This window comes from Lithobates pipiens, unplaced genomic scaffold, assembly GCF_037356315.1.
Source record: "Lithobates pipiens isolate NorthernLeopardFrog02 unplaced genomic scaffold, aLitPip1_a1.2 Scaffold_28, whole genome shotgun sequence".
Classification (NCBI taxonomy): Eukaryota; Metazoa; Chordata; class Amphibia; order Anura; family Ranidae; genus Lithobates; species Lithobates pipiens.
The window spans coordinates 173,903,655-173,917,498 of NW_027507789.1; the positions used below are offsets into that span (position 1 = coordinate 173,903,655).

Consider the following 13,844-nt stretch of genomic DNA (forward strand, 5'->3'; position numbering starts at 1 on the left):
AACTCTCTTTAAATAGTGAGCTTGTAATGGTCTCCAGGTGACACATTATCAAAAAGGCTACCTAATTTACCATAATATACTCCAGCTTTAATTATGCAAGCAATTGGGCAGAACTGCAACTTCTTGTAACTCTCAGAAACCATGAAATCAGACTGAGACAGAAGTATAATTAAATCACACTTGTTAAAAAAAGTAAATAGAACAAACGTAGTCAAAACATAGTCAGAGTTAAGGAACCGGAACGGATAGTCAGACAAGCCAAACGCCAGGGAGCCGGAGATCAGTGTAGTAAAACAGCAAGCAGGATCTGGAGCCAGAAGAGATGTCAGCCAAGCAAGTCTTTTAACAGGAATGCAGGAGAGCGTCTCTGTGATGTTGACTAAGACAGAGATCCTCTGGGCTGGATGGCATAGGCTGGCCATACATTATACAATTTTCTTCTATAGATTTCCTTTAGATTTACCAAAACCATATAATATGAGGTCAAATCTGAACACTTTCAGCTTGTGTGCAATCAGACAGGCCCTTGTACTACACAGGTGAAGGTAAATCTAAAGGAAATTGAATAAGAAAATTGTATGGTATATGACCAGCTTTTGGTAGGCAGGACTGATGAGCAGGATATCATGAACACCTGTGGAGAGAGAGGAGCTTGCACATAGCCAACAGCTGAGCGGCCAGCTCAGAGAAGGAAGGGCTGAGCCCAGCCCTGACAGTAACATGCTTCTCTGCCATGCAACTTACCTTTCAGAGTAAGGGGATCTGATTTTCCAAATTAAATCTGGGGATAGCCTACTGACCAGTGGTAGCTGTTGCTCCATTTTGGGGATGGCGGGTCTATTGTTTGACTCCCTGGTTGGTTGGTCCCCCACCAAATACCCCCTCCCATCACTTGCTCATTCGTCTGTCTTTCTACCCCACCAGCACTGCACTTACCCCTGTGGGAAACGGGATCCGAGACCAGGGGAGCTGAGCCAAAGTTCACTCCTGGATGATGGGGGAGGAAGGAGAATGGAAGCCCTTGCTTCTCCTCTCAGCCAATGGGGTCTCAAAACCTGCTTCCTGATTGGCCAGGAGAAGAATCAGGAAGACATTAGTGAATATTACTTTGCTATAGTCACACAAGTAGGTGGGCTCGGAGTGCAGTGCTCTGTTCCCCGAGCCCACCCTTTTTTTATGCCAATGTGCTTTGAAAAAAAATAAACATTGGAATACATGCAACCAGCGCCCTGCTTGTAAATTAGGGGCCGGGTGCATGGATTAGGGGGGTGATGCCCCTGCACCTCATATGAACACTGACTACTAGGGATGAGCTCGATGTGTAAAGTGAAACAATAAAAGTGAAATATTCCTTTAAATTTTGTACCTGGCAGGTGTCTATAGTATGCCTGTAAAGTGGCACTTGTTTCCCGTGTTTACAACAGTCCCTGCACAAAATGACATTTCTAAAGGAAAAAAAATAATTTAAAACTACTCGTGGCTATAATAAATTGTCGGTCCCGGCAATGCATATAAAAGTAATTGAAAAAAACGCATGGAATTCCCACACAGTCCATTACCAGGGCCTTTGAGTCTGGTATGAATATTAAGGGCAACCCCAAACCAAATTTTTTAAAATTCCATACCAGGCTCTATGCGTTTTTTTTTTTGGTCTATCGACAGAGCAAGAGAAGAAGAAGACTTTGTGGGACAGTTTTATTTATTTATTTATTTATTTATTTTTAATAAAGGACTTGTCCCCAAGCCGTGTCATGTAATTTTTACCATTTTCACACTTTTTTGTGAAATGGTAGGGGTACATTTATACCCCGTTACCATTTCACACGGGGGGGGGTGGGATCTGGGGGTCCTCATGTTAAGGGGGACTTCCAGATTCCGATAAGCCCCCCTGCCCGCAGACCCCCACAACCACCGGGCAAGGGTTGTGGGGATGAGGCCCCTTTCCCCATCCGCATTGGGACACGGTGCTTTGGCTACCCCAAAACACCCTCCCCATGTTGAGGGCATGTGGCCTGGTATGGTGCAAGAGGGGGGGGCGCTCTCTCACCCTCTCTTTTCCTGCGGCCTGCCAGGTTGAGTGCTCGGATAAGGGACTGGTATGGACTTTTGGGGGGATTAAGGTTCCCCTTAATATCCATACCAGACCTCAAGGGCCCGGTATGGAATTTGGGGGGACCCCAAGCATTTTTTTTAACTTTGGTTCTGGGAATCCAATACCGTTTTTTTCAATGACTTTTATGTGTATTTCCGGGACCAACAATTCATTATTATCAGCTGCGAGTAGTTTTAAATGACTTTTTTTCTTTTAGAAATGTCATTTTGTGCAGGGACGGTTGTAAACATGGGAAACATGAAGGGTCTGGTATGGATATTTAGGGGGACCCCCACGTCATTTTTTTTTAAAGTTGACACGGGGTTCCCCTTAATATCCATACCAGACCTGAAGGGCCTGGTAATTGAATTTAGGGGAACCCCCACGCTTTTTATTTTTATTTTTTTTCAATGAATGAATTGTGCTCCGTAATACAGAGAACACTCATTGAGTGTTCTCTGTATTACGGGAGCTGACAATTGAAAGTGATTTTAAAAGACTTTTTTCCTTGCGAAATTACACTTTGTGCAGGGACAGTTCTAAGCACGGGGAAACATGCGCCCCTTCACAGGCATACTATAGACACCCCCCAGGTACAAAATTTAAAGGAATATTACACTTTTATTGTTTCACTTCAATCATTATTAAAATCACTGCTCCTGAAAAAACAGCCATTTTTAAAACTTTTTTTTGCATTGATCCATGTCCCCTGGGGCAGGACCCAGGTCCCCAAACACGTTTTAGGACAGTAACTTGCATATTAGCCTTTAAAATTAGCACTTTAGATTTCTCTCATAGACTTGTACAGGGTGTTCCGGCTTTTCTAATTTGCCACGAACAGCCCAAATTGTTCACTGTTCGCTGAACAGGCGAACAGGCAATGTTCGAGTCGAACATGAGTTCGACTCGAACTCGAAGCTCATCCCTAGTTGAGAAATATGTTGTTGTTTTTTACAGTGAATACATCGATAATTTGGTCTGATCAATATCTATTTTTATCATAAAGATTGTTATATTTTTTTTACTATATGTATTTAAAAAAAATTATATTTTTAATATATAAAATAGTTATTATTTCTTCAGGCACCTAAATAGTCCCCCTTCCCATTTTTCCTAGTTCTTTCAATAAATTGGTAAGTGGTGTCTTGCTCCGCTTATCCTTGGCTGATTTTTCCTATTTTTGAAAGTTTATCTTGATTGAGCTGCATGTTTTAACTTCAAATTATTACTGTTCTTGTTTATGTTTAATGCTGTCATTTGTTACTTTTTCTAAAAAAAAAAGTTTGGAATCTAGTCTTCTGCTTAACAAATAATTCAAGAACTATGTAATGTTGGTGGATTTTGCCAAAGTCTGTTAAAAACAGACTAATACAAAACATATTTTTAAAAAGACTTAATCTTTTTGATCTTTTTTTTAAAATAGATCTGAGATTTTTTAACAACCACGTATCTGGTTGGCACAGGATCCACGTGGCATATGACCTAGAAAACAACATCTTCATTCAATGGAAGAAACATGGACATCCATTTGTAGCTAAAATCTTCTTCAGTGTCAAAGATCATGCATACATGGCCAATGAACTGGACCGGCTTGGTGGTGGCTCCAACATAATCATAGTTCTAACTATAGGACAGCACTTCCGGCCCTATCCTCTTCCCCATTTCATCAAAAGACTTTTCGCCATACGAAGTGCCTTAGAGAGCCTGTTTTTACGAAGTCCGGATACAAAAGTTATCATAAAGTCTGAAAACAATAGGGACTATGGCCTTGACGTGGAGCGATTCAGTGACTTCCATGGTTACCTCCAGTACCTCTTAGTAAAAGACATCTTCAGTGGACTTAATGTTGGGATGATAGATGCTTGGGACATGTCCATAGCAGTTGACTCTCAAACTGGCCATCCACCGGAGTTTGTTGTTATGAATCAGATCAACCTGTTCTTGTCATATATCTGTTAGAAGCGAAAGATGTGATTGGTAAAAAAAAAAAAAAAACTACAGGGGACAAATACGGAAATTTTTCTCGTACGATACAAAATCGTACGATTTTCGTTTAATCCATACAGTTTTGTCTTTATTCCCATTGCACACTTTCCTGGATTATAGGCTTCTCTGTAGCGGGTGGATACGGATACATCACAGATAAGTAAACATGTTTGGCAGCACAATAGGGATCTTCAATTGTAGTCCAAAACTTTTATTGTAGAGGGATGCAGGACCCCTTCATCAGGTATGTGATAACATCTCATCTCATCACCTGCTTGACGAAGGGGTCCTGCGTGGCTCCGAAATGTTACATTTATTCTGCTGTTATGTGATCTCTCTCCCAATCTCAGCTCTGCCCCACTGGGCTCACTGGAGCGCTGGACTGTGGAGGGGGTGGGAGCTGCCGTCTCAGGCTATCAGCGGCTTGTTGAGAGGCTGAGCCGGGTGCCGAATCTGGCATGTGGGCAGATCCCGACCATATGGTCATGAACTTCCCCAAGCCTGGACCAGCTCTGTCACGTCAGCCAACAGCGGGCCTCAGTCCACTCTCTACTGAAAACAGGTTACAGGAGTGCAGTACGAACTGCACTCCTGTGATCCACAGGAGAAGTACAGCCAAACAAGGTTTGGCTGAACTTCTCCTTTAAATACACTAGCTGCATTTAAAAATTCTAACTATTTTTATAATGGATACATAACTTCATTAACTGGTGTTTGTTGATATCTGCCTCATTTTCAGAAACCGTTACATAGGTTTTATTTAAATTATCTTATTATTTATTAGTGTGATTAGAAATCCTACTTTCAATGTTAGTTGCTGACTTTTGCTATTATAGCTTTTGGGTTAATATATGTAATTATATTTACTATATACATTTATTTTTATTTTTTTACGTGCTATTATTTCTATTTTTCCTACCATCTTTTGCTTTTAAGGGTAGATTGAGGAGATCTTTCCATAAAAAGGACCTGTCATGATGTATTGTTATCGCAAGGAATGTAAAGATCCCTTGCAATAACAACACAGCATGGCAGGTCCTCTTTATGGAGAGATCAAGAGACCCTAAATCTCTCCTCTACTATAAAAAAAAGTTTGATCTTTTACTTAAAAAAAATGGCCTTGTTTACATGTGGCCTGAACCGGAAGTGACGTCCTGACACTAAAAATAATAAAAGTAATCACATTTTTTATAAAGGGACAGTGCAAACATTTTCAAAATGATTTTATTTTATTAAATTTTGTTTTTAAAAATGCCCGTGTCCCTGCATGCTTGTGCGCGGTGGTGAACGCATATGTAAGTCGCGCCCACATAAGTAAACGGTGTTCGCACCACACATGTAAGGTATAGCGTCAAACGTCTGTGTGAGAGCAATAATTCTAGTGCTGGACCCCCTCCATTACTCTAAACTAGTAACCTGTAAAAAATTTTAAAGCGTCACCTATGGAGATTTTTAAGTTCCGTAATTTGGCGCCATTCCCTGAGCATGCACAATTTTAAAGCTGGACATGTTAGGTATCTATTTACTTGGCATCACATCATCTTTCATATTTTATCAAAAAATTGGGGTGTATATATTATGTCTTGTTTTTTAATTCATTCAAGTGTATTTTTTCCAAAAATATTGCATTTGAAAAACCGCTGTGCAAAAAACATGTGACATAAAAAATTGCAATGATTGCCATTTTATTCTCTGGGGTCTCTGCTAAAAAAAAAAAAATATGACTGGGGGGTTCTAAGTAATTTTCTAGAAAAAATACAGATTTAGACCTGGTCTAAAACTACATGTCTATATCTAAAGTTAGCCAGCTTAAAGTGATTGTAAAGGTTCTTTTTTTTTTTTTTTTTTTTTATGAATATTGGCTCATGGTATGGGTGAGTGGTACACAACTTTACAGCACCAAATCAATTGATATAAAAAACTTGTAAAAAAAGGAACTAATCAATGTTAAAAATTCATCATGCATTAGTCCCTAGCTCTCAACTGTCCCTGATTTTGAGGGACTGTCCCTGATTTGGAACAAAGTTCCTCTTTTCACCTCATTTGTCCCTCATTTTGTTATGATCTATATAGTTGTATATAAAATGCACTATTTATCTATCCAAAAGGATTTACAGTGCTAAACCTTTCAACCGATTTCTAAATTTCTCCATTTGTAAATTTCAATAGCCAGTATAAAGGAATAGTAGTGGTAAGAAAAAGCACTTGTGGGTTTAAGAAATATTTTTTTGTACAATTCTCCTTTAAAGGGGGGCTGGCAGGGTGTTTGTCCTATGCCTACATCATTTTGCTAATAGGTGTCCCTCATACCCATACCCGTTTCAGAAAGTTGGGAGGTATGTTAGACCACAGTGTTAAAAGAATTTCATAAAGGCATCATACACATTCCTAACATAGCCTTGTTGTTCTCATTTCCATAGGTGTAACAGTGTAAACTCCCAACATGTTTCGCCCTGTGGGGCTTCTTCAGGGAAAGTGATAACCACTAGTAATATGAAAGCCTATAATGTATCATAAATTGAAGAAATAAATATGTTTCACAACAATGTCAAATACCAGGCTTGCATGTGAGCACAGGAGGTACTGAAGGGTCAGAAATGTGTAATATTAATAGGAACCAAATGAGGGCACCTAATCATAGGATATAACAGCTGGTTTTATAAAAAACCTAAAGCTGTGTGTGCTCTGGATACAGACTGCCCACGTTGCTCTGGCAAATATATAACATTAAATAATAATTTAATCTTATATATGCACTATAGACTCCAAAGATTCATTATCTGCCAACCCTCACTGCCAGACATTTCGTCCAAACAATCTTACAGTGCCTTGCAAAAGTATTGACCCCCCCCCCCCCCCCCCCCTTGACATTTTTTGTGTTTTGTTGCCTCACAACCTGGAATTAACATGGATTGTTTGAGGATTTGCTCCATTTCATTTACAGAACATGCCCACAACTTTGAAGTTGTTTTTTTTTATTGTGAAGCAAACAACAAATAGGACAAAATAACAGAAAAAGTTAATGTGCATAACTATTCACCCCCCACTTTGTAGAGCCACCTTTTGCGGCTATCACAGCTCCAAGTCACTTTGGATAAGTCTCTATGAGCTTGCCACATCTTACCACTGGGATTTTTGCCCATTCCTCCTTGCAAAACTGCTCCAGCTCCTTCAAGTTGGATGGTGAACAGCAATCTTCACCACAGACTTTCCACAGATTTTCTATTGGATTGAGGTCTGGGCTTTGACTAGCCATCCAACAAATTTACATGTTTCCCCTTAAACCACTCAATTGTTGCTTTAGCAGTGTGTTTGGGGTCATTGAATGAAAGTACAAGAATTATCACTACATACTCTAGTGAACATCTTAAGGTTAAACATATTCTCAGCAAATATTGGCACCTGTTAACATCAGATCCCAGTGTAGGCCCCTACATTTCTCCATCTGCTTTAGTCACTTACAAATGAGAAACATCCATGGGAGACATTTTGGTACAAAGCAAATTTAGATGCCATACACTGGGTGATCAGTGCAAACTTTGTGGCACCTCTCCGTGCAGCTCCTGTGCATATTGCCGCTACATGGACATGCCAATTACCCAATGGTTGGACATTTAACCCCAAACATTTTGCCAACTGCCAAACAACGGTAGTTGTATATCTCTTGCAATGTGGTTGCGGCTGTTAGTAAATAGGCAAAACAATACAAAAATTATGGCAAAGAATTTATCACCATATTTTGGCTATGCAAAGCAGCAACCCCCGCCTCCCACTAGGGAGACGTGTGGCATAAGTCTACCACGGCCTTTTTCCAAAAGTGTCCGTCCTAGTGCTGGATCAAATGCAATCGAGCTCATGGGGAGGAGACTCTAAGAAGCTCCTCTTACAACGTGAGCTACAATGGATATCCGACCTAAATGCCCCTTTGCAACCAGGTTTGAATGAAGCCTTTGATTTTAAACCTTTTTTACAAGGCTTCTAATCCAGTGGTTTTGAGAGAGACATGTGATAGGCGATGCATTACATGCATTTCCTCCGATGATATGTCTGTATAGGCCTATAATTATATCTATATCTAATCTTTTCATTCACCTATATATTATGGCTCTAATTTACACATGCTTATTTTTTCCTCCCTGCTCTTCATCTGTCTGGGAGTTTCTCTGTTGTATCATGTTATTCTGTGGCAACTGCCATGCTATCATGTTTTCATGTTATACTTGCCTTCTTCCATCTAGGTATGTTTGATGTTATCCCAATTGTATATTTGTGTAGTCTTGTGTCATGTTATATTATTTGTAGTGTTTTATGATTTTTATTATATTTACTTTTTTTTTTTTTGTCAATACAGCCATGCATATGAATTTGTTGTTATGATCCAAGTTCTTGCCTCTTCTCATTATCAAGCATTCGGTTACGTCCTCCATAAGATTAAATCTTTTATACATATCAATATAGCTGCCGCTTTTGCCGGTGCTCCCTGGCACATGTAGGCCTCCTGATGCCTTTCAGGCATCCTGGGGCATTATCTGGGTTAGTCTGTTGCTGTGAGCATGGTTTTTCCAACTGATCGGGATGCATTGCCCATTCAGCATGTCGGCGGCCTCATGACGCCTGACATCATCGTGCCGAGTGTGCGCGGTGACACCGGTGTTCTGTAAATCTCTCCAACCCATCAGAAACTCCAACTACATCACTTCTGGTTTATTTAAACTCTTAGTAACTGGAGATTTTGATGAATTGGTGGTTGGACACAAAACCGACAACCAAATAGAGGCCGGTACATGAAGATTGAGCTGTTTTGACAACATTCGGAGGCAACTAACGAGGACAAACTTGTTGCCACCTCTGAGGCGGCCATTTTGTTGGCTAGTATCGGAGCAGAGTAAGAATCTCCACTTATAATATCCTTCACCGCACTCTATTCGGTTGTCGGTGCTGTATTCAACCGCTAATTCATCAAAAACTCAAATTACTGCTGGTTTAAAGAAACCGGAAGTCAAGTGGTTGGAGTTTCCGATGGGTTGGAGAAATTGACAGAACACTGGATGCCGGCTGTGCTGGGGATCATCTGGTTGACAAGTCCCTGAGCAGAATTTGGACACAGGTGCTGTAGTGGCTCATCTGATTGATGAGTCCTCTGATTACCTGCTGTCCACTTACCCCAAGCATTGGCTGTTACCTGTTTTCTGGGCATTCTAAACCATGGCTCACTTACATATAAAGTGCACTTTTCAATCACAGGCTGTACAACTCGGGACTTCACAGCTCCTTTGAAAGAGGAGATAGGCTTTACCTCTGTGTTACAAGTGAGCTTTATCTAACTACATCTCCCCCTTCCTTGACACATATTTGTATCTTGCTGCCTTAGATAGTTCTCATGATGCCATACTTGGCATGACCTGTTTACTCAAATTAGGTCCATCCCTGAACGCTGGCAGCCTATGCACCACTAGGTGGGCATACTTATTATCTATCTTTTTTCCTTTTTATCTCCTTGCTGCTGTTTTTTTCAACATTGTCCCTATTGTACCCTACATGCCTGTTTGAACGATATAGTTCCTAATTTATATATATATATATATATATATATATATATATATATATATATATATATATTTTTTTGTGCTAGGGCTGTCTCCATATATGTCAATTCTCATGAGCTCTAGCATATCTGTGGCAGAAACACAATACTCCTCTTCCCTTCTACACCATATGTAGGGGCTGTCCAGGATTGTGACTACTATTCCACTTATCCTTCTGGGGTACGTTTTCCCTTTTTGACATACCCTTTCTTCCTGGACAAATCGTATCATGCGATGGGATGCTTTGGAGATGCTAGACCTGTGAATTCCTTTGTGAATCATTGTTCATCAAAAATATTAATTATGTAAGTATTTCCAGATTTACAGTAAATGCCTGCCCTGCTATTGCCAAGCTGTTACCTACTGTTTATGCATTACGTACGTTTATTATACATTTCTTTCTGCTACCTTGTTATTATATCATTAGATAACACAGCCTGCTCTAAACTAATCCCTGAAGAAGGAATTAGGTATCTAAGTATATATATATATATATATATATATATATATATATATTCCGAAACATGTTGGGATTTCTTGTGTCTACATACATAATTTTGACCTCTGACCATGAGATCAACTATATGTTCTAGAACAAAGCTGCTCCTGATGCTTCACACGATACCTGGACATTGAGGAACAATCGGTGCAGTGGCGGGGAAGTTATAATCACAGATCTCCCTGTGTGGCTTTCAATAAATAAGCTAAAAACCATGGAAGGGAGAGGAGGAGAATCACACAGGGAGATTGGTTACCGTTACGCACCGATTGTTCCTGGGTGTCCCCTGTATCCTCCTTTAGTTCCCCAATGAGTCCTCCTCTGTGTTTCTCCGTGGGCTCCTCCGATTTCCTCCTCTCCCCCTCTGTGAGCTCCTTCATGTTCATCTCCAGTCCCCCCCCCATCCTCCTCCGCTCCCCCTTGGTGCACTCCTCTGTGTTCTCCTCAAGTCCCCCCTCCTGTCAGATCTTTCAGGATGGAGAGCGGTGGAAGGAGTTGGTAATTTACCAGCTCCTTCCATTTCTAAAAGCACAGAGTCAGTGATTACTGACTCTGTCTATTCATAATTACTGATTATCATAAACGGTGTTTACAAAGCTTCAGTTTATAAATGGGGAGGAGCATCTGTCTCCTCTCCATTCATCTTCATTGCAGCTGAGGCTGCTGAGAAAGGGACAACTGAGGAATCTCTATCCTCAGTCCCTTTCCATGTCTCAAAGGGGTGATGTCTGGGGTATAGACCCCGATATCTCACCAAAGCCTCCTTAATAAAAAAAGAAAAAAAAAAAAGAAAGAAACATTGTAATAAATATTCCATAACAAAATTGTAAAAATAATAAAAAATAAAATAAAATAAACACTGACCCCCCCCCAAAAAAAAAAAAAACAGCTCAATCTTCCTGTGCTCGGTCTTAAAGTGGTACCGGAACAACACTACTTATTACTATATACTATGAATATATTTTTCTGTTTTCAGTTATTCATTGTGATAGCTCTGTTTTTTCAGACCCATTGTATTAAACAAATGTAGTATTTTTTATAATACGCCTCTACTTCCCTACAGGGCCGTATTTAATATTGATTGGACCCTGAGAAAACATTTTCTTGGGGCCCTCCCCATGCAATTTCACTCTCCACCTGCTCTGAGACATACAATAAATAGCAACTGGACTTAAAATCAGTTTACTGTATCAGATCAGGCAGCAATTGTGATTGGTTGCCAGTGGTTACAACATATCATTACTGCTTACTGACTGGTTTCTAGAGATTACTGTACAGTATTACCGCTCACTGATTGGTTGCTAGAGGTTACATCACCTCCTCATTGCAGGAGGGCATGATATAAATATGAATACCGCCTTTATTTACATATCAATGCCGCTGGCTGCAACTATTTACTTATGAGTGCCGCCGCTATTTACATATGAATGCTGGTTATTTACATGTAAACACAGGGCTGCAGGTGAGTCATCTGCACACAACAATAAGGCAGAGCTGGGCAGTGTTAGTAGCAGCACTTCACACTGAGATATTGGGACACAGCACATGACTAAAACTTCAACGAACAAGGGAATTTAAACTGGGATAGTTGGCAAGTATGAGGCAGCTGCTTTGGGCCCCACAACAATGACAGAGCCCAGGGTAACTGCCCCTTTTGCTCTGCCTTAAAGAAAGCCCTGCTTCCCTATCTGGTATTCATTCCCTGCCCATAAAATCCCAGGGGCACTTCTCTTGTTCAACCCTCACTACTACAGGCAAGTTACACATATGCAAGTGCCCGCTTTGACAGGCTGTGTTTTGCTTCAAATTGGTTTTGCAAAACTTGCTTGACGCATGACAAATACAAGTCAAAAGGAGGTCAACTGTAACTGTACTGTTAGATTGCAATATTTCTAGTTTAAGTAAAAAATAACAGAGGTAACCTATTTTTTTCAGCTTATGAAGCTGTGATGACTATTAAAGGAATACAAAGTTTGTGGCTGTTACATTCTTTACCATCTTGCTGATGAGCTTTAGTGTGCATCGCTTCACAAAGGTATGTACTAAATAACCTACATTTTTAAAGTAAATCTAAAGGCTCCTGTATGACTATCTAAACGGGTCCCACATCCAGTCTTTGTGTCATGCACATGGACTTACAACCCTTGTCAGGGAATGCCTGAACAATTCATTTAGTCAGCTAAATCAATCGAATCACAGTGCCTACAATAAAAGAATCATTTATAAAAATAATTTAACTGACTTAATTATTTTGATGTATTTTGCGAAGGAGAATTCTTTAAAGAAAAAAAACACAATAAAATTGGTGTAAGCATAAACAGAGGCTATTGAAAATAAATTAATATTTATTTGCAATAAGTCCTTTAAAAACACTACTAATAGTTTGATTAATAGGTTGGCACAAACACTATATCTTGCAATGAGGTCTGAAAATTATTTGTTTGAATACAATAATGATTTCCCCCTTCTGCAGATATCCTAACCAACTGGATAAAATTTGGCAGATAATAATCTGCATTTGACCAACTTGACCCGTGAAACCACTGCAGTAAAATTACCGGGTAAAGTTTGTCTAAACTTATGCCAATTAAGTCAAATGTTGGGGTGTTTGTAGATCTAATGGGATAGCAATTCAACTAGCATAAAATACTTGAACACAGAAAAATCAATAATAAATGTGCAAAATATAGCTACTCTTTAAAGCGGGGTTCCACCCTAAAGTGGAACTTCCACTGATCGGAACCCTCCCCCCCTCCGGTGTCACAATTGGCACCTTTCAGGGGGGAGGGGGGTGGAGATACCTGTCAAAGACAGGTATTTACACCCACTTCCGGGCATAGACTCCCGTGGGAGTCTATGCCTCTTCCTGTCCTGCCACGCTGTCTGCTGGGACACACACGGGTCCCAGAGACAGCGCGGACAATTCCTCTTGCGCTGCGCGACTCGCCTAGAATGGTGGCGGCAGCAGCCAAGAGCCGAGCGATCGATCGGCCTCGGCATCGCTGGAACCCGGGACAGGTGAGTGTCCATTTATTAAAAGTCAGCAGCTGTAGTATTAATAGCTGCTGGCTTTTAATATTTTTTTTGTAGGTGGAATCCCTCTTTAAAATGGCTATTTGGCCAAACTCTTCTAAAATGGCTTCTGACTAATGGGTGGAGTTCATGTTCCCCAAATGTTGTCTATCTAGGCTGGAGCTGGGTGCCCTGGCTTTAGTGAGGTACAGTGCCTTGCAAAAGTATTCATACCCCTTGCCATTTTCAACATTTTGTCATATTCCAACCAAAAACTTAAATGTATTTTATTGGGAATTTAGGTGATAGACTAACACAAAGTGGCACATAATTGTCAAGTGAAAGGAAAATGATAAATAGTTTTCAATTTTTTTTTACAAATAAATATCTGAAAAGTTTGGCGTGTATTTGTATTCAGCCCCCTTTACTCTGATACCTGAATGCCTGATAACTAAAATCTAGTGTAATCAATTGCCTTCACAAGTCACCTAATTAGTAATTAGAGTCCACCTGTGTGTAATTTAATCTCAGTATAAATACAGCTGTTCTGTGAAGCCCTCATAGGTTTGTTAGAGAACCATAGTGAACAAACAGCAATATGAAGGCCAAGGAACACGCCAGGCAGGTCAGGGATAAAGTCGTGGAGAAGTTTAAAGCAGGGCTAGTTTAT

At 40.2% G+C, this 13,844-nt stretch overlaps 2 protein-coding genes across 2 annotated transcripts in view; both read left to right on the forward strand.

The window, feature by feature from the left end:
* The window catches only part of LOC143935831 (NXPE family member 1-like), a 78,997-nt gene extending 73,667 nt beyond the window's left edge, over positions 1–5,330 (forward strand). The window contains exon 9 of the mRNA XM_077459947.1: positions 3,516–5,330. Coding sequence (XP_077316073.1) covers positions 3,516–4,051 — 536 coding nt within the window. The 3' untranslated portion in view covers positions 4,052–5,330. The remainder of the gene's footprint in view (positions 1–3,515) is intronic.
* Positions 5,331–9,739: 4,409 nt separating this feature from the next.
* Positions 9,740–13,844, forward strand: part of LOC143935832 (NXPE family member 1-like) — a 50,711-nt gene continuing 46,606 nt past the window's right edge. The window contains exons 1-2 of the mRNA XM_077459948.1: positions 9,740–9,968; positions 12,098–12,197. Coding sequence (XP_077316074.1) covers positions 12,168–12,197 — 30 coding nt within the window. The 5' untranslated portion in view covers positions 9,740–9,968; positions 12,098–12,167. The remainder of the gene's footprint in view (positions 9,969–12,097; positions 12,198–13,844) is intronic.